General features: G+C 38.6%; 1 protein-coding gene across 4 annotated transcripts in view; it reads right to left on the minus strand.

Annotated features, from left to right (window-relative positions):
* The window catches only part of ST6GALNAC3 (ST6 N-acetylgalactosaminide alpha-2,6-sialyltransferase 3), a 231,690-nt gene that overhangs the window by 116,662 nt on the left and 94,602 nt on the right, over positions 1-20,426 (minus strand). For all 4 annotated transcript variants that reach the window (XR_005933653.1, XM_030032307.2, XM_030032309.2 and 1 more), the window contains exon 2: positions 9,480-9,674. Coding sequence is in view for 3 of the 4 variants with exons in the window: in XM_030032307.2 (XP_029888167.1) it covers positions 9,480-9,674 (195 nt within the window). In the remaining variant the exon portion in view is untranslated. The remainder of the gene's footprint in view (positions 1-9,479; positions 9,675-20,426) is intronic.

Raw genomic sequence — 20,426 nt, forward strand, 5'->3', positions numbered from 1 at the left:
GAAAAGAGGACTTGACTGGTATGAACAAGGTAAAGGCAGTAAAGTGCACCCCTGGGGTTGGGGATAAAAATGGAGGATAAATTGTTGTTATTAAGTGGACAATCCCAAAATCACTCTGGTAATTTCTCTGCACTCGTTTTGGGAATTTCGTTTAACACTGTATTTATTCATCTAATGGGCATGCCAACTGCTTTTCTGAGTGACAGGAAACAACAGATTACTGTAATCTCTGACTAGCTGAATATGAAAAATATATCAAATGGAGAGAAGGAAGAATAAAGATGGAGGAAAGAAATACTGCAAATAACACAGAACATCATTTTCTCCCCCCCCCCCCCCCCAGACTGAATTGGCTGTCATTTTAGGGTGCAGTCCCATGGACACAATTTACCATGAACTTTTCAACGTTGGTGGTAATATCACCTATTCGTTTAGAGATAGTTCAAAAATTATTTATAACGAGAAGACAAAATTTACAGCTACACCCACAGAAAATGTAGCTCCTTGTTACAGATAATGTAACTCTATCAAGTAGAACTATAAGATGCACACACTGCCAGCATAGTAATGCCAGTAAGGGGCATGAGGTTTTTGATACGACAGTCATACAGACCCTTTTACAGACCAAATAACACATATTTGGTAGTATGGCTTAATGTATTCAGCCAGACAAGAGAGACTATCCCCAGAAAAGCAATTATTGCTGGTGCAATCTGCATCTGCTCTAAGAGGGTCTCTGAGCTCATTTCTCTCTATGCAGCAGTTACACCAGTCCACCTGTTCCAGCCTGATCTGAGAGCAGATAGCACAGATTAACAGCTCAAAAATGCATCTAAGGTTCACATTTTAATCTAACAAAAAGCCGAAGAGAAAAGGCTCACGTGATAGAAAGTTTCTACCAACTCAGAGAACAATAAAAAGGACAAAACTATGTATTCAATCCACAGAGTTTTGCAGCAGAACCTGAAGCTGCCAAATGCAAGCTATGACAGATGGCCATGGGAGCAAACTTGGAAAGCAAAGACTTTCAAGGAAGATGGCTGTGGCTTTAAAACTAACTAGTAATTGGCATGATTGTCGGTGTTAGGAGTCTGTCTCTTGAGCAAGTTCTAGCCGCTGTGTTTACATGCGCACCCATGCACGTATGTGTGACTGTGTATGTGTGGCTGGCACGCTGCTTCCCTGCAGGGAAGTATTAATAGCCTCGGGTCAGCTCAGTGCTGCGCATCTCTGCCAGAATAGCTATGCTGGGCAAGAGCTCAAAGAGCTAAAATCGCTGATTGCCATAGCCAGCAGAAACCCCTTGTCTAGAAACAATTATATAGGCAAAATTCCATTTTCACTCACTCTTTTTACTCTGTGGTGTATTTTATACACCAGTACAAAGTGTACCTTAGCCGTCATCACTGCATCCAAAACTAGCAACACTTTGCTACAAAAGATACCTTGAATCGCCATGAGAAATAGACTCCAGGTATAAACTCAGGAGGGTGACACTGAACTTCTTACAATGGAGGCATGTTAATTTTTAAACAGCAATAGTGGGAGGATATTCAGTGAGTAAGTGGTAAGGCACTACTCTCCCAACTGAGGAAATGGAACACCAAGAAGACACCTTGCTTGCTATTAAAGCAAACCAGCCCATCCTTCCTTTAGCAACTATTATTAACAAAAGCTAAAATCACATCATGGTAACAGAATTCAGTTTTCATCCAGAGTAAGAGCAGTAAGTTCCTCCTTCCTGCCCTTAACCACAAGCCTCACTCTCACCTGCTCATTACACTAGCAAGCCCACCTTTCCTATCTTCCCCGGTGGTTTGGTCCCATTCAAGCAGCTATTACACCAAACCTCTCTGCTCTTTTCTTTACCAGTCCAAAGAATACTCCATTCACTTTGTCTGGTCCACCTGCCATTTAACTAAAAAAACAAAATTACCGATAGAAGTTTGTCTGTCAAGCTGGCTAACTGCAAAACTTAGGTTTGTCTCTGTTTTCCAAACAGTGTCAAGTCAATTTTCACAGTGTTCCGTCTCTCGTTTGGAGAGGCATTGTTCACACTTCTCACATGGAAAACACAACTGGCACCTTCTCGTATGGAGTCTAATATTATCTAACATAAACCTCCCCTTCGCTAGCAGTAAAAAAATCCTCAAGGAGGTGTGAGAAATCTCTGAAAATTACATATAAACAAGGTGGATGGCAAATCTATGACACCGGGCACCTTTTCCAGTATAACCTGTAAGCTCTGTTCAACAGATCAATCCAGCCCATGACTGTGCATCATAGACATTTATTTCTACCAGCCCAGATTCTTTAGGGATTGACTTTTGATGGCACAGCTCACTGGCTGATAGTAATCTCTTCTCAAGTCCCTTAGTCTTTTTTTTAAAAAAGCAGAGCTGCCACACAGGCAGCACTGCTTGACTCATCACATTCAGGCTCTGTGCGGAGCAGATTTAATTCCTTTGTATAGAATACTTGATATATTTATCCTGGCACTTGACTTTTTCCTCATGAGACACCATCAGAGTTGTGGCAGCTTTAAAAACCTAAGCTAATTCCATATATACAGAAGGAAAAAGGCTGAGCTGGCAGGATTTACTCTACTGAGGACACACATCATCTGTGCTCCCTTCTCTCCTGTAGGTTCACCACAGCCTCAGTAGTTTCAAGCGGACCTTGCAGCTTATTCTGACGGTTCTCTCTTCTCCCAGGTAAAAAGGGGGTTAGAAAGAGGAAGAGGGGCAGTGGGGATTCTGGTGATAATTTGTTTAGTGAGGTCTATTTCTGTAATATAAGATGTGCTCCTGGAGTTGCTCATTTGGTGGTTAAAGTCTTTGGCAGGAATTTTATTTTCAAGTGTGTGCCTATGGCTCCCAGAGCCAGGAATGGGAACTCTGGTATGGTTAGCAAACACAGAGGGGTGGGGGGACAGTAACCAACAACCCACCATACAAATCTCTCTCAGAAGTGTAACAAGCAATCTGATTGTCATTAAAAATGTTATGTAGCCAATCCTTCTGTTATACTTCCAAGAAAAGTTTTTCCTGAAAATTTACATAGCAGAAGCAGAAAAATATTCAGAAGGATATAGGTCATGTTTATTTTTACTTCCATTATTATTACTATTATTATTATTACCTGATTACTAAGGCTGAAATGATGTAACTGAGCAATTAATATAAAATTGTGTCTTAGAAGGGATATAAATGATTTAACATAAATGTTTAACATCTTTGTTGGCGACACGGACAGTGGGATTCAGTGCACCCTCAGCAAGTTGGCTGAGGACACCAAGCTGTGTGGTGCAGTCGACGCACTGGAGGGAAAGGGTGTCGTCCAGAGGGACCTTGAGAGGTGGGCCTGTGTGAGCCTCGTGAAGTTCAACAAGGCCAAGTGCAAGCTCCTGCACATGGGTCGGGGCAATCCCAAGCACAAATACAGGCTGGGCGGCGAGTGGGTTGAGAGCAGCCCCACGGAGAAGGACTCGGGAGTGTTGGTTCACGAGAAGCTAAACATGACACAGCAATGTGCGTTTGCAGCCCAGAAAGCCAACCATATCCTGGGCTACATCAAAAGAAGTGTGACCAGCAGGTCAAGGGAGGTGACTCTCCCCCTCTGCTCCTCTCTCGTGAGACCCCACCTGGAGTACTGCGTTCAGCTCTGGGGCCTCCAGCATAAGAATAACAGGGACCTGTTGGAGCAAGTCCAGAGGAGGGCCATGAAGATGATCAGAGGGCTGAAGAACCTCTCCTATGAAGGCAGGCTGACAGAGTTGGCGTTGTTCAGCCTGGAGAAGAGAAGCTCTGGGGAGACCTTAGAGCAGCCTTCCAGTACCTAAAGGGGGCCCACAAGAAAACCAGAGAGACTTTTTACAAGGGCATGTGGTGACAGGACAAGGGGTAATGGCTTTAAACTGCAAGAGGGTAGATTTTGATTAGATGTAAGGAAGACATTCTTGACTATGAGGGTGGTGAGGCACTGGAAAAGGTGCCCAGAGAGGCTGTGGATGCCCCATCAAGTGTTCAAGGCCAGGTTGGATGGGGCTTTGAGCAACCTGGTCTAGTGGAAGGTGTCCCTGCCCATGGCAGGGGGGTTGGAACTAGATGATCTTTAAGGTCCCTTCCAACCCAAACCATTCTATGATTCTATGATAAATGACTATGAAACAGACGACCTTTTCTTAACAAAATATCCTATCAATTCTTAAGCTGTAACAATGAATAAGATCCCAAAGGAAAAGACAGGATAGAAGTCATGAATGTGTTCAGAAATTAAATACTAAAGCAACTTTCTGTCACAGTGAGTTCCGGCTGACATAGCTTTTTAGTATCTCTAGGACCCAGTTCTTCCCAGCAAGAGCATGAAACAAACATCTGAATGCGCCATGCAAGTTCACAGACTGGTACCTTCTCTTTTGACGTGAAGCCCAGTACTATTGTCCAAGTTTCTCTTCATAGAAAGTGTCATTCTGCATCCATCAGTAACAGGGGGAAAACTTAAACCTTCCCAGGTTGATCACTAAGTTTACTTATTTTTAGTATTTCATATAAAAATGTCAGTCCTGTTTTGATTTTTTCTTACTTCCCATATCTGGAAAGAAACTAATATTAAAACATCCATCACATTCTTGGCTTTCTTTGTGCATTTTTAAATTTAGTTATTCAAGTTTTATAAGAACATGGTCTCTCATGATTGGTACGGGTCCTTCCTATGATTACTCCTAACATGTCTGACAACTACGCTTTTGCTATTGTTGAAATGGTATGTGCCTTATCTTACAGTCAGATAGCACATCACATTTCTGCATGTTACATTAGTTTTCTTCTATACTTCCAGTGCTGTTGTTTTTTAATGCAATTACTTTGTTAAAAAAAAAAAAAGACTACACAAATATGTATGAGGTCTGTAGCCTCCTCCTATTTTTATTCATATCTGGGATATTTCATTTGTAGAAACCTCCACTCATTTCAGCTGAGTTCTACCACAGAACTTCTGGCAAAAAGAAAAAGAAGAAACTAGACTTAGGCTGTATGTTCACACATATCTGTGGCTGGGTGTGCCACAACTGGCAAGCAGTTAATGCTTGTATACTAGTTTGTTCAGGTTACGGGACAAAATGGTATGTGATAATATGATCCAAATTTATTTCTTCACTATCAACACAGCATTGATGAGTTTTTCAGTTACAACACAATATATTTAAAAAAAAAATTAGCTGCTGCAATGCATGTTCCTTTTATCTAGTGCTCATCACTATACTGTGAGATTCTTCAACGTTCATGACACAAAAGCTCTTCTCTCCCTCAGAATTCATTTTAGATGAAGCCATTAGATCTCACAGTTGCAGTTTAATGTAAGGATTTTAGGTCATCTCAGAACTTACCCTTTTCCAAGAACAGTTTTAATCTTTGTACAGTACTTGAATATACTTCTTATAATTACGTTTCAAGTGTTATTGCAGCTATATTTCAGATTTTACGTATGTAAGAAAATGCTATATTAGTTTAATACTGACAGTACAGTAAAAATCTATTCAATATTCACCTTTCAGGAAGCACAATCAAATATCCAAGAACACTATTAGACTTGCCTAGCATAAAGTTTCAAACTGCTAATGGGTTTTAAATTGATGTCATAATGCTGCAATTTAAATACATGATGTTCATTAATTTTGCCAGAACTCTTTGTAGAGTAGGAGTAGTACGAAAGAAGGAGGAAGGTTATATTTTCTATACCTGCTTCTTTTTATCTGCTTGCCCATTTTTGATACACAGGAAGAATCATTACATCACCTTGGGGTTTGGGGTGAAGTTTACTCAAATGACAATAGGTTTCAATTAGGTAACCACCGTGGAGTTGTACCAAAGTAATATTTTCTATGAAAAAATACCAGGAATAGGATAAAAGTAACTAACACGTGACAGGCGTGACATTTCGTAAAGATGGATTTCATGGGACCTATCACTAAAAATCCATAGGTACAAAGTGGAGGAAATAAGGGACAGAAAGGTCATCTTGCCCATACACCTCCTTTTCACTGAAAGGTCAAAATTCATGTACTTGAGCAAGAGAGCAATATTGCAAAACAGGCAGCCATAGTCTCTCGCAAATCTCAGGGAGTTCCCTTAGATGTGGACATTGAAAAGGGAAAAGAGATCACATTGTGGAGGACTGCTAAGGGATCCTCTTCTCTGGAGAGGAGGGAGGGTGGACACTGTACACAAATTTTCTAGGCAAAGAATCATTTCAGAAATATCTCAAAAGTCAAACTAAAATATGGCTAGACATAATGGGCCAGTATAGTACAACACTTCACATCTATTTATATTTCAAATATAGTATGTTTACTGTACATAAAGTCAGTTTTTCCAAAGCTGTTGCTATAGCTACAAATCAAGGAAACCATAGCAACAACCCTGTATTATGTACGGCCTTAATTAGGGATTAAGTTATGTGTCTCTCTGCATTTTATATTAAATGCTCCCATACAATCTAGTTATAGTAATCTTAAAATTTTTTCAGACTTTTTAATAATAAAAATTCCATAGTATTATCCTGTCAAGTCAAATACACAACACCGTTGAAATATGTCTTTACAGCATTATTCTGATCATAGCTAATAATATATGCATCACTGTTTTTTACTTGAGATAAACACAGATGTTCATATCACCATATTTCCTGATCATCTTTAATTCAAATCATTGATCACTACAGTCTTAACCACCATGTGATTCATTTTCCATCATCTCATAACATTTTCAAGTCTCACCCCACTCAGCCTTACCCCAAAAGAAATCAGCTCCTCCTAACTTGAACTTTTTTCCCTATGGATTAAAGTCTTGGGTTTTTTTTTTTCCTTTTTCCTCAGAAAGTAAGTATGCAAGGGAGGGACAGGAGAGGTAGAGTAGTAGCTCATCTAGATTTTCTAGCTTCCCTGTCACATCAGAAGACTGACTGGGTTGGTGGTAAATTACTCTAATTACTCTGTTTTATTGACCTTGTCTATGTACTATTTAAGTACTCTGAGAAGTTGGGATTAGAGACCCCTGGCATGCTGCATGCACCCAGCCCTCAGAGTGGAGCCTGAGAGGAACAGGTAAAGGAGAACACAGAACAAATGTGAAGAAAAGATGGGCAAGGATGTTGGAAGTGGCTGAGGAACAGGAAGGAGTGCTATCAGACAGCAGGAGACACGTAGGACCCAGTGGGGTGACAGGCTTCAAAGGACACTCTAGAAGACTATGAACACATTCAACAGCTGTGCAAAAATTCTCTCAATAAAAGAGAAAGTCAAAATTCATGTCTTTAAAAGCTTTCTCTCCTATCTTCCCTTCCATCACATAATTTTCTGATAATTCATTATGGTATAGTTTCCTCACCTTTCGGTCCTTGCCCATTAATGAGATGGCATGTGTCCCATTTTGCAAAAACCTTGGTCACAACTGTTGAGGGCATTAGCTGCACTCACAGTCTGGGCCTTCTGCTTATCTTACATACCATAGCAGCATAAAAAACTAGAAAATAAGATCTTAATTCTATGAAATGAGCACAAATTCAATGTATTTGGCACTTAAATAGAAGTGAGAGATCTGTAGTTTTAATCTCTACGCACAATTGAGAATTGCTGGCCATTTTAATACACATAGTATACAAACATTTATTTTATAAAGCAATCTGTGTTATAAAAATTGTAGTCTGAGAAAGCTATGAGTGTGAGGAACACGAGCTATGTAAAAGCTTTTCACATGGGCAACACAATAAAACTTCCCTTGCACAGGGAATAATTAAGTCAGAAGACAGTGCATTCACAATTAGCAAGGCATGTTCAGTTTCTTCATTATCATTTTAATTAGCAAATATTAATGTAATCTGCAAATACAAGGGGGAAAACAATTAAAGTTACTAAGTTTAAGGTGTCCTTCATGACCTAAGCTAAATTGAGACAAATGTCTTACTAATCTATACTGGTCACCAACTTTCAGGACATTCATTTCCATTTACTGTTAGAACTTCCAAGCGTGTTAGCAAATTTAAGAATGAATTAAGGCTCCCACAAGCTACATCTAACCTCTGATGAAGGCAATGGTGAATAAAAATGGATTAGCATGCTCCTCTCCTCTCCAGTTATCAGTTCAGACTGATAGTGATCAAGTGACCATGGCAGCTCTACCTCATTCAGATTCCATGCCTGCTGCTGTGGCAATAACCCAGGGACATGCAGAACACACTGCCCTCTCATTTTTAGTGGGTTCCTGGTCCTTTTGGATTTAAGATATGCTGGATAGAGCCTTAGCCCTTTTGAACTCAAGAGCAGCTCCCATTCATTTCACTGGGACTAGGATTCACACCCTAACTCAAACAGATTTCCTTCCGGGTTCTTGTCCTTTTGCTGCTCTGTAGATAACATACTTTGGCCTCCAATATACTCAGCGCTGCCTCTTACATGGACAACAATTAAAAGCTACAGAAGTTTAAAAGAAGCTGCCTCCTAAAAACAATAACCCTCTCTCATTCTGGTTTTCATATTTAACACTCTCAAGGTAAAATAATAACTAACTTGTCCAATACACTTATAGGACTGAATATCATGAAGTGGTAAAGTATTTTCATTCTCTATAAAAGCTGTTATGTGAATGAATTTCATTCGTGAATACAAGAATTGCAATGTTATAAAGAAAAATAAGTAGCAGTAAGTGGAAGCCTGATAGTATTTCTCATGACTGACAGTGCTATAACTGATCAGAAACAACTTTTAGAAAGAGTTTATTTTTTTATATTAGCTTATTTTGCAAGTTTGTGTCTCTCATTAATTGGGGGGGGGGGGGGGGGGGGGGGAGAGAGAGAGGGAGGAAGAGACTGGGGAAGCACCACTACCACCAAAACCCAACAATTTCATTAGATATTTTGCCAACTAAGACAGTTTAAAGCAGGAGTCCCTGTAAAATCTAATTTTGTCACACAAGTATTTTCATCACACAGCAAGTATTTCACAAAGCAGATACAGGCCAAAACATTTTAAAATACAGACTGGAAGTACATACCTAGCTTTAAAATAGCTACCAAGTGTTAACGCAATAGTTTCAGAAAAATCCAGCAAACCTATAGCTTTATAAATTTTCTACACTCACATATGTTCATTTCACAAATCATTCACTCTTCCTCTTCCATGCACATACAAACACAAATAAGCTACTTCCTTGGGTACCCCAGGCAAAATTAAACATTTTTAGGACTTTATTACAAACACATGCAAGAAAATTTCCTTTTGAGTTAAAGGGACTGATGGCTTTAAATTAATGGGAAAAATTCAATTGTCATTTAAATGGTAGCACACTTAAAAAAGACACTTTGCTCAGAAACATTGCTTGCTTTAGTTTTTACACTGGGCAGGTTGGTAGAAAAGCAGTTATGTGGGATCAGAGAAAGAGAGGTCTACTGGTCCACTTTGCTGTGCTCTTGATACCAGATCTTACCTCTTGTGTTTTCACATTTATATATCCATAATGAGTTCTCAGAGGCTGCCTTTGGCCATTAGAAAAAGGTATCCATTTGACGCTGGTTTGTCCAAAGCAGTTTAGGATCAAAGGGAAAGTTACTTCATTTGTGAGACGAACAATGATCAGACAGAGGAATGCTGCAACGAAACTCACAGCAACAATGGACTTTCTCTGTAATGAAAAGATTAAAATCAATTATTAAAACTAAGAACTGGTTTTAATAAAAAATACATATATTCTATTGTAGGATGAAGGAAAAACATTTTAGAAAGCTTTATGTGAAATTATTTTTTTGGTAGACACCTTGCTGCAGGAGCACAAGGAGACAGGTGACTGGACCATTTTGTTTCAATAAATTTGCATTTCAGAGGTTTTGAGAATTTCTTTTAGAACTGGTTGGAAATGAATCAGTTTTACTAAAAAAAAAAAAATATCAGCTTTTTTTAAGTTTCAAAAACACATCTATCAGTTTTAAATTTTATTTGTATTTGGAATGAAGATTTTATGTAAACAACCACACCAAAGCCTCCATTCAAAATCATCAGTTCTCTGGACACACGACAAACACGCAAAGTGAAAATGCCATCTGTGGCCATACCACACATTTTATTGTGAAGAAGATGATCACTACAGATTGTATTTATTGTGCATTAATTTTAAATCATTACCATGCAACAGAACTCATACTCTAACCTTAAATATTTTAGAATAAATAGTCAGTGAAGTCAACATTCTGCCTTATTCCAGATTCACGAATTTAGAAAGTGAGGCATTATTATCTCGGACGAGATGACCTCTATTGTTAATAATGTAACAGATCTGAAGCCTGTATCTAATTAGCCTTTGCTTTCCACCTCTAACCTATTCAGTTGGTTGGACTGGTGAATGTAACCACAGAAAGATATCAGCTTTCTCCCTGGGTAACTCCACAGTCTGCAGGAGAAAAACTTATAAGAAATATGATGTTCCCCTCATTTTCAGCTATTTTTTAAATACTGCAGTCAATTACTTCTAGACAAATTACTTCAGGACAAAACATGTTAGTTGGCATATGTAAGGATTCTAGGTATGATACTCTATCGTAAAGGTTATTTTTAGATTTTTCCTGAGGGGAATGGAACAAAGATCATTTACAGGTGGTTTTACTGTACTTTAATTACATTCTAGCTTTACCAAATTTGCCACAGTTTAATCACCCTACTGAATGTAATTCTGTCCCTCTAAACAGTAATATATACAGCAAATAGAGGGGGAAAAAATTATTTGCCTAAAGGACTACATAAGCATTTAGTAACACTTAGTGCTGGATGACAGAATCTGATCATCCCAATTCCTGTCTACAAATACAACCAACCAACAGCAACCAGCTGAGTGCACATTTAAGACCACTTTTATACATGATGGCAATAAGATCACATGTGCTGCAATGGCGATGGAGGGGTGAAAGGCAAGCTCAACCATGTAAGATGAACCTGTTCTTTGCCTGGAGGTTCATCTGACAGTCTGCAGAAACTAAAATTCAAAATGTTGAGCAGAAGAAACAACAATATTTACACAGCAAACATACTGGGAAAGACGCAGAGAAAGTTTTACTGAACACGAGCACACAAGGCCTACGTGCCCATGCACGAGGCCTGTAGGCACTGCTGCCATGCTTTGATTCAGTTTCTGGACACAGAAAACAGTGAGAATCACGAAGAGCACATAGCAAATTTGAAGGGATATTACTGTATTCCCACACATGAGAGTTAACAAAATAGTACATTACAGGGGCCAATTGCATGGCTCTATCTGTTCTGATGTATTAGGAGGCTGCACTTTATAAGATAAAAGCAACGAAAGACTGAGATGGAAAACTTGGGTGAATGAGGTCACTGTGAGGAGAAAGGGAAAAGGATGATGAAGAAGAGAAGTATTGTGGCAATGCGATTCAGTGAGGAATCTTAGTCAGCTAATGGCTGTGTAATGTAAAATTAAACCCAGCAAATCTTCAGAGGGCAGCGCAGCAGCCGCAACCCAATCACAGCTTTCAGAATTCATGGAAGCCACTGCACTTTTCATCAGCTGCATTATAACAGATTTACATTAAATTGCAATAAACTGGCTGGGGAGCACTTCTGTGTCACTTCTATTTGTACCAGATGGAGTCAGAAATGTTTAGCTATATATCAGGGCCTTGTAAGTGTTAAGAGCAGCCAAGATGTGCAGTGCAAGTGATAATCATAAAGCAATGAGAAGGACAGTGGATTAGTCATATTATTTATTGCAAATCAGAAGTAAAATATTGCAGATATTTAAAGGGGAATCTAGACTCTCATTCCTCTACGTGAGCATGCTTCAATCAAAACGTCCACAGCAGGAAGCAGCAATACTGCCCTGTATGATGCCACTACCTGACTTCCACATATTCTATCCTCCTGGTTTGTTGAATACCATTTTTTACTTCCTTTATTTTGTGCAGATATGTTCTGAACTTGAAAACATTGCAGTCAGCTTTGTGTGGTTCTCATAGGGAGCTGTTCTAAACAGCCTTTGCCCCGAGAATAATTCAGATTTTGTAGCTAGATTTCTTGGCCTTCATTAGGATGCCATCTGGTTTTTATATTCCTTCTCTTTAAATACACTGTACTACAGGAAGAAAGAAAAAAGTGTGGCCTTCTTTTGTTTTCTTATGTAAGAAAATATTGTTTGAGAAAGAAAACAGCAAAGATTTTTCTGTGTGTGTTGCTTAGCAAGAAAGAACCTGCACAAACTAGAACAGTACGATGAGAAAAAGGAATTTTTACAACAGAAAGGAATCAAGGCATGTGTTATAATTGCTTTGGAAAAAATCTAGCCATATGTAAACACAATGTCTACTTATCAGCTTGTAGAAAGGAAGCTTGTGTTAGGGATTCAGTTCCCCTGTAATTTTTGTTAAAGGCATGAGATCCAACAATATGCATTCTCTGAGGGAAAGACTTGCAAATTGGAATTTCAGTGGCTCTATAAATTTCACTGTAAAAATACTGAAAAACAACAAAGCACCTGCATAGAGTTTTAGCCTTCTTAAGCATCAAGTAAGGCAGTCTGCTCAGTGGCCAAGAGTATTCTAAAGGGCACGTCTAAAAGTAATTTGTTCCCCTTAAGTTCCTCCCTCCTTTACCTGCTCAAGACAAAAAAGAATACAGGCGCTATTTGTCAGTAAGTGCTCCTCGTAAAATCTCCCTTTCTGCAGATAAATGGATTTCGTTATTTTTCCTCTGATAAAACTTAAAAGTTTAGCATTGGAGACTTCAGGAATTCTACATGACATTAGGATATGACAGAGAAGTATGAAACTATATACAGGGATGAATACCAGACTCTAATTTGTCTCAAAATTTGTCTGCATCAATATTTTAAATACTTACACATCCTACCATTTGGGAGAGCTAAACCAACATTAATTAGAAAGTCTGCACAGAAACAAATCTTATTCCTTCTTAATTTTCAGTTCTCATGAATGTAAATAGTCTCTTAACAAAAGAAATGTTTCTCTAACATGGAAACATCCCCTGTATAAATCTCAATCAATCTTTATATTTTTCTAGCTAATTTAATGTAGATATTTTGATGTTGCTGACATTTAAATAAAAAAGTGTATATTCAGTTATAAACCTTTTTGTATACATATTCAGTGAGGAGTAAACAATAAGACATACTTTAAACAGTTTCTTAGCTGGACGACTTGCATGGCATATTAGCTTTTGTAACATTTTATTTCATTCACTATATTACGTGACTAGCCTAGATGAAAGTTGCAAGAAGAAAATTACCATACTTATGAATACAGGATCCTATAGCACAAGACTGATGGAGTTTACCATTTGTTAATGATGCTAAGTCTAAGAGGCTGCTCATTCACAGTTTAAAAAAAAAAAAAAAGAGAGAGATAAAAGTGGACACACTTCAGATCAGAGTACATGTACTGCAATACCTGGGACCCCACTGGGCAGAAAGCACACAATAGAACTAAACAGTTTCTTCTCAACTCTTTTTACTCAATCCCCTGAATAATATAATCCTAGTTTCAGTTTCAGTTATTTCTCAGACACCAGGCTCATTCTGTCTAGTGTGTATCAAAATCAATGAGCAGTAGGCATGATTCACACTTCTAAGGCTTCAATTTGTATTTACGTTGTTAAAATAAGAATTGAAATAAAAACAGGAGTGTCATACTACTATGCTGGTTAGGATTTCATGAAAAACTTCATGGAAATAAAACAGTAACAACAGTATTTTTATGGGGGTATATATACACATATATATATATATGTATATATATATTTGGCAACATGGTCCCTAACACTATTTATAACCTTTAAATCATCTGGTTTTGGCTATTTACCAGTGCCAGGGTGATTCATTAGCTTCAGTTTGGCAAGAACTTGACAGTCTAAACAAGGCTGAGTCATTTTTCTTTCATAATCTGTTAAGAAGTATGAATTGACAAGACCATTTTTTATAGTGCAATAACGTCAGATAGAATAATAAGACAAACATTTTTTGTGTTGTATACAGTTGTCTAGCAGGGAGGAAGAAAGGAAATATTTTCAGCATAAGAAAAGAATTTCATAAGTTGCAAAATTTACTGAGGTATGTACTAAGTATCTTTATTCTACTTTCTAGCCCAAGAGCAACACCCTGCCACTTAGAATGTATTATATGGCAAAGACTATCAAACCACTTTACAAGCAGTAACAAGACCCCATCCTAGTGAGATTAACAGTAAAAACCCATTTCACAGATGCATATACTGAGGCTGAAAGCAACTTCCCTAAGATCACAAAGAAATCAACAGAAGCTACTCCTGAACTTTTATTCTGGAACTATGTTGTTTCTCAGGTTTATTGTTTCTATTATAACTAACTGCCTGAATTTGTTAAGTGCCAAAGTTGTATATGATATTATGGAAGACCATAGTAAAGAGCCCTTGGAACCAGTGAAATTCCATGTCCCAAACAGTAACTCAAAATAGACCTTTTTTCAGAAATTGATTTTTTACAGTATTCATTTTTTCTGTTATTTTCATGGATACATGATAACACTGTGCTTGGAAGGACAAATCAAAGGTAAAGACTTACATGAGGGCTTTGAGTCTCTTAGATGACACAATATGCAGTAATATTGTATTAGTTTCACAATACCTACCTTTATGAGCATACTGAATAACTCAATCACTTTTTTAATATCTCTGCACATTATACTACTTTTATTATAGGACTGATGCAGGGTTTCAGGTTTTTTACTCAAGTATAATACCAATTGAAAACAATAATGGCTACACTTACTGAATTTGTTTCATTTTGTAGACTACTATACGTAAAAGACAGTTTTATTTAATTTTCTCTTTTATAGTCTTGAGCATCCTCTTCAAATGCTGCTTTCTGTTACAACAGAGCATAAAATGAAATTCTTTCAGCAAACTAGTTCAGTCTACCTTACTGATTTCAGTGGTATTGGAAATAAATATGCCTTCCAGCTATTTCTTTTGTCCTGAACCTCCCTTTAAAAGGGCTGCTGGAGGGATACTCAGGCAGGGGTCCTAGAAGTTTTCAAAGAGAGACCAAGACTATATAGCAAAGATCCTTTAGAAACAGACACGTGTCAAACAACATTTGCATTAAATCAGTAGCTGAAGATTTACTTTCTTCTCCTCCAGAAGTGAAAGTTATCTGAATATGTTCAAAGGCTCCACAGGAGATGGCTGTCAATGTTTCTCTCTCAGGAGAAGAGAACAAAGCAGGTAAGGGGTTATATCAGAAGTAAGATCTAGCCTGGGTTCAAAAACCAATAAAATTAAAATTAAAGCAATTTTTTTTTTTTTTTTTTTTTTTTTCCCTGGAAAAGGGCACCTTTGCTAAACTGGAACATAAGCAGCCAGGAAGCTGAGGAGTAAGAGCAGAAATAAAGTTCAGTGATGGAGAAGCAAGGCAAGAAATGCAGCATACATAAAAATAGAAGAGATAGAATGAAAGAAGCATGATACTTTTAACCTTCTGTATGGCCTGGAAAGTATTTCTTCTAAGAACATACCCTGAATCAGGACTGCGTTCATAGCTTATGATGTTTGAGAAGGCATGAATAGAAGACACATCACTTCTTGCATGCTTCCTCTGTAGGAGCTCTGGCCTTTTTTATAGCTAAGGCAGCTGAAGAGGTCTCAAGAACACAGCTCATTGTACCTCTTTTATTGTTGTCATTTGTTGAAAACTTGTTACATAATTCAGTTTTCACCATGATTCACAATGCAGTCCCATACAAATGGTGGTGTATCTAGGTTCATAACAGCTTGACATAGTGTTTTTCACAGCAAAATAAAACATATTCAAACATCTCCTTCGTTAAAGCCAAAAATCTGCAGAGAGTGCTCAGGCTCACTGGGGTAAGACCTCAGCAATGAAGAAAAACAGGAATCAGCACAGTATTGTCCTAACAACTGATGTAGCAGCAGCAGCAGCGGTCTATATTAAAAGCCTTCACTGCTTACATATAGGAGGATTATCGCTATTGACATTTAGTCTCAGGTAACTGCATAAATTATTACATACAGCATTCCCATCAAAATAGCAGACATATGGGTAACAATATGAAATCATGTAAGGTGAAGAACTTCAAAGTTTCATGGAGTAACTGTTGAAGTATTTTGAAGGTCTCCCATATGCTATCAAGCATAAGAAGTTACTACATTTGAAAAGTCCCAGTGATTCTGAGCCCTTCAAATTGCAAAGCATTGCCAGATTTCAGGAATTAATCTGCGTCACTATTCCCTCTTGCCCTAAACTCAAAGCCTAATAAGAAGAGCATTTTTTTTGTCTGGAGATATTATTATCCCTTGAAGTGATTTCAGGCTTTCCAGCACTTTGAGTTCTCCATATCCTATACTGATTGTTTCTCCCACTCCTTTTCTTCTTACTCAAAGCTGAATTTTTATTTCCTTCAGCAGTCTACTTCTGGCCTAGAGTTCCCTACGCAAACAGCCTCTACTCCCAACAAGGCACAAACACATCATTAGCACAGCCACAATCTTCACAAACCACATAGTCACAGTACCACCAAGGCAACCTAAACTTCTGAGCAAGGCATGCCTTTGGCCAGTCTGCTACTTCATTTTATACTGCAACAGAAAGCTGCCCAGTAGCTTAAAAGATCTAGCCCATTAAAATGCCCATGGCAGAGAAGCACACTTTATATAAGGTTGTTGATTTTTCATTCTATAAGATCTGTTAAGAATATTTAATCTAAAACTACTGTTACTGATTCATTGATGTCCTTCACAACTAGGGTGAACTTCATCAGCAGCTGTAGATGCATATTATATAAATACTAATGTAGTCTCTACGTGATAAAGGATTATTAAAAAGGAAAAAAAGCCTCTGCAGTACAGCTTTCAAATGGTGCTTTTTTTTTTTTTTTTCTTTTTTTTTACTCTGGATTATTGCCCAGCTCTTCTTATCAATAGCTTGGCAAGCTTTCAGACACACACAGGCTGACGTACGCTTCTCTATAATAGAACTGCTGGTACAAGAATTTGTGATCTTTCAGCCTGGCAGTTGGTTGTTACTACTTATTGAAGTACCACCTGATTGTAGCTATTTTTCACCTGCTGAGAAGAAGTTCAAAGAAAAATACCACCCATATTTGAGTATTAACTCTTACCCTGCCAGATCTACCTCACATAGATGACCTCTCTCTCTCCTCTATGGAAATATATAAAGATTCATGATCAGCAACATCATAAGAATGAATCCCTAATTGAGCAGTTTTCACAAGCATTCTGAAAGACACCCTATAGCTGCCAATATTTTCATGAAAAATCCCTTTCAAAAAGTTGATTCTTTCAACCAGAAATAGACTCAAAAAATGCATAAACCAGAAGAAAAGCAACACCAAAAAGCCCCACAGATGCAACAAGAAAGATTCTTAGAAAACAATAAAATACCAGCAGCCCTCTGGTCTGCAGATCTCTCTATATGAAAAAAGATGTAGTTATTAAAAGCCTACTGCATTTCTTTGTTATTTATACGAAATATCAGAAATATTCAGTTTCTTGTTTCAAGAACTCATAGGAAAGGGAATGTGATGGCTTCTAAAGTGAAAGTGAGATAAATTCAATTTCTGCTCCTAGCAGTAAAATCATAAGTGCCTTTGGTATGCAGCAGGAGGAATGGATGTTAATCACACACCTGTATGTTTAGCAAACACTACACTGGAATGTAACCTCCGGAAGTACTAACTTTTAGGTAAGGGGAAAAAAAAAAAATCAGACAAATAAAATTAAACATATGACAGCAGCCCAGGGGCAGAAGATGATGAAAATAAATAAAATGTTGTAACAACCCCCTATTCTCAGGCTGCACATCTGTGAAGTAAATGCCTCTTGCTGGAAACCTTCACTTGCCTGCAGCTCATTTCTACCTGCAGGGGAAAGTTTATGCTACAGAGCAAAAACTGCATAACCAGAAATTCACACAAGTGAAATGTAATTGCCTACCACCATCTGGACAAGCCTAAACTTTCTCCATAGAATTTTCCTCTGTAAAGATCCCTGACTGCCATGCTGGACTGGAAGCTAACAAAAATTGGCCCCACGCCTCAGTTTCCTTCTAAAGGCCAGACAACACTGTTAGACAAAAGAGATCTTGCCCAGTCTGCCACTTGGCAGGACTCTTGCTCTGGCCCTTCACACCAGCTTCTGTTCTTTGGGAGGTCAGCACTTTTGGAAAGTTGCTCTGGATGCTCTCTCTGCCACAGTGTATGCAGTGCACCTGCTATTCAGAACCACGAAAAGGAAAACCGAAGCAGGTGGTCATTACTCATTTTAGTCTTGTGTTAGGCACCCTCAGACAGCCAGTGCACCCTAACACAATGCAGATTAATGTCTTGTTCCAGTGGCAAGGATGCAAACACTGTTTAGTGTGAGGAGGCATATGGGCTCTTTCAAGGTCTGGCCGAATCGTTGGCTCTGCTTTGAAATATAGGAAGATGCAAGTACCGAATATAAGGGTTAGAGACCTCCTTCACAGCCACTAGGCAAAGGTCCAACTTCAGAGAGCAGAAAGACAAGTTTTTTCAAACTGGTCTTCCCCCCAAAAAGGAGGACCACTGTGAATTAGAAAGAAGCTGTTCTTAAGCAGAGATGATGCTCTCCAGCCAGCCTGCAGGAGGTCTTTTGTTCCTTGAGTTGTATAGCTTCTTCCACCTGCTCCCTGCCTTTTTTTTTTTTTTTTTTTTTTTTTTTTTTTCCCCCCATTTGACCAAGAGACTCTCCAGCACAGCTGTAGCCATGTTGTCCTGGGTTGGCAAGAGGCAAAACCAGCCTCCATGGATGCCTTTTACATAAACCAAGTAAACTTGGGCTCTAAATTGTTTTGGCAAGGCCCTTTACCTTCATCAGACACAGAAATCTCTCTGTTTTCTTTGGATAAACCTGCTCTAGCCTACCTCATCCACACATAGTTGCCATGTATGTCATCAGAAAAGTAAAATGTATTATTCAATGCCTCCAAGCATTGTCTGCTTCTGGCATGTGGAGTAACATTTCAATAGGCGTAATCATTTATAGCTGATAAAAAGCAAGACCTAATTACAGAGAAGTCTAGGCTGAGACTAGCTATTTTGTAATGGGAATTTTACATTTTCTGCCATATGGCTGGGAACACACTACTTTTAGCAATGAAAACACACTTTCCCTTCTTAATTCTTGTTCTTTATGCTGTTTTCTCTATTGGAAGCCTAGAAAAAGGGGCAGGGGGGGGAGGATTGATAAAGAAGCTAGACACCAGCATGGCAGTGTCATCTCTGAAGAGATCTTCAACTATTTCCGTGGCATACAACCCTTCAGGGCAGCAAACTTTTGAGCAAATGGAGGCATGTGAAGGTTGTGTGGTATTTGCTGAGATGGTCGCATTAGGGTTCATTCTATCCGATGAGTTCATTTTCCAGTGCAAGAGTTCCATGCCATCTGTAGGATATACACTGAATTCATTTCTAGGCTGGGTTTTTAGGGGTTGGTTTTGGACAAAGGTATGCAGAACTCAGCAACGCAGTTTTTATAGTATACATTAACAATCATACTATTATCACAGCACTACAGCATAGAGCTTTCCATCTAGGATGCAGATCACCTGTGTTAAACACTGTACGCTCATAGCAGCAGGTCCAACAATTTTATGATCCAAATGAAAAATAGAAGGCAGGCCTACATTTTAAATCTCACTTGTAGGCGGGGCTGTACTGAGCAATGCAGCACCTGTACCAACACAGAGGGGCAAATGGCCTGTACGTTTTTGGCAGAGACTTTCCTTTCAAGCACTAGCATGATCTGACCCCGCTTTACTTCCTTCTACCGATACAATCACAGGAAAATGTTGCAAACCAGCAGAAACTTAAACAAAATTTCTTGCCCGTTGAGTACAATTGTATTCCTTCTACATGTAAGACTCTGTTCATTATTCATCCTTGGATAACATGAGCAAGAGGTTATCAGAAGTTGCCAGAAGGCAGACTCCCCAGATAGCAAAGAACATGCAGCATTATAGTTACAGAACATAATGACTGCTCAAGAAGTTGATGACATATCCCTCAGTTGACTAGGGAGCTCCTTAAATCAGGGCACTGAAACTCAATAAAAGCACTGATCAAGGCAGTAGCCTCAATTTAATTATGAGCTTTATTGATCATGTCTTGTCTTTATTAAAAAAAAAAAAAGGGGGGGGGGGGGGGGAGAAGAAAAAAAAGGAAAAAATAAAAGGCAAGGAAAAAAAAAGTGTCCACAAAGCACCAAGCTTGTGGCAAGGCCTGGTGGGACACTGCAGAACAGACTCCTTTGCTGTTCTGACAAATCCACAGTGGAGACAATCTTTGCCTTTTGTGCTGACCTCTCACTTCCAGGAATCAGGA

The sequence above is a fragment of the Aquila chrysaetos genome, chromosome 12 (genome assembly GCF_900496995.4).
Source record: "Aquila chrysaetos chrysaetos chromosome 12, bAquChr1.4, whole genome shotgun sequence".
NCBI classification, from domain to species: Eukaryota; Metazoa; Chordata; class Aves; order Accipitriformes; family Accipitridae; genus Aquila; species Aquila chrysaetos.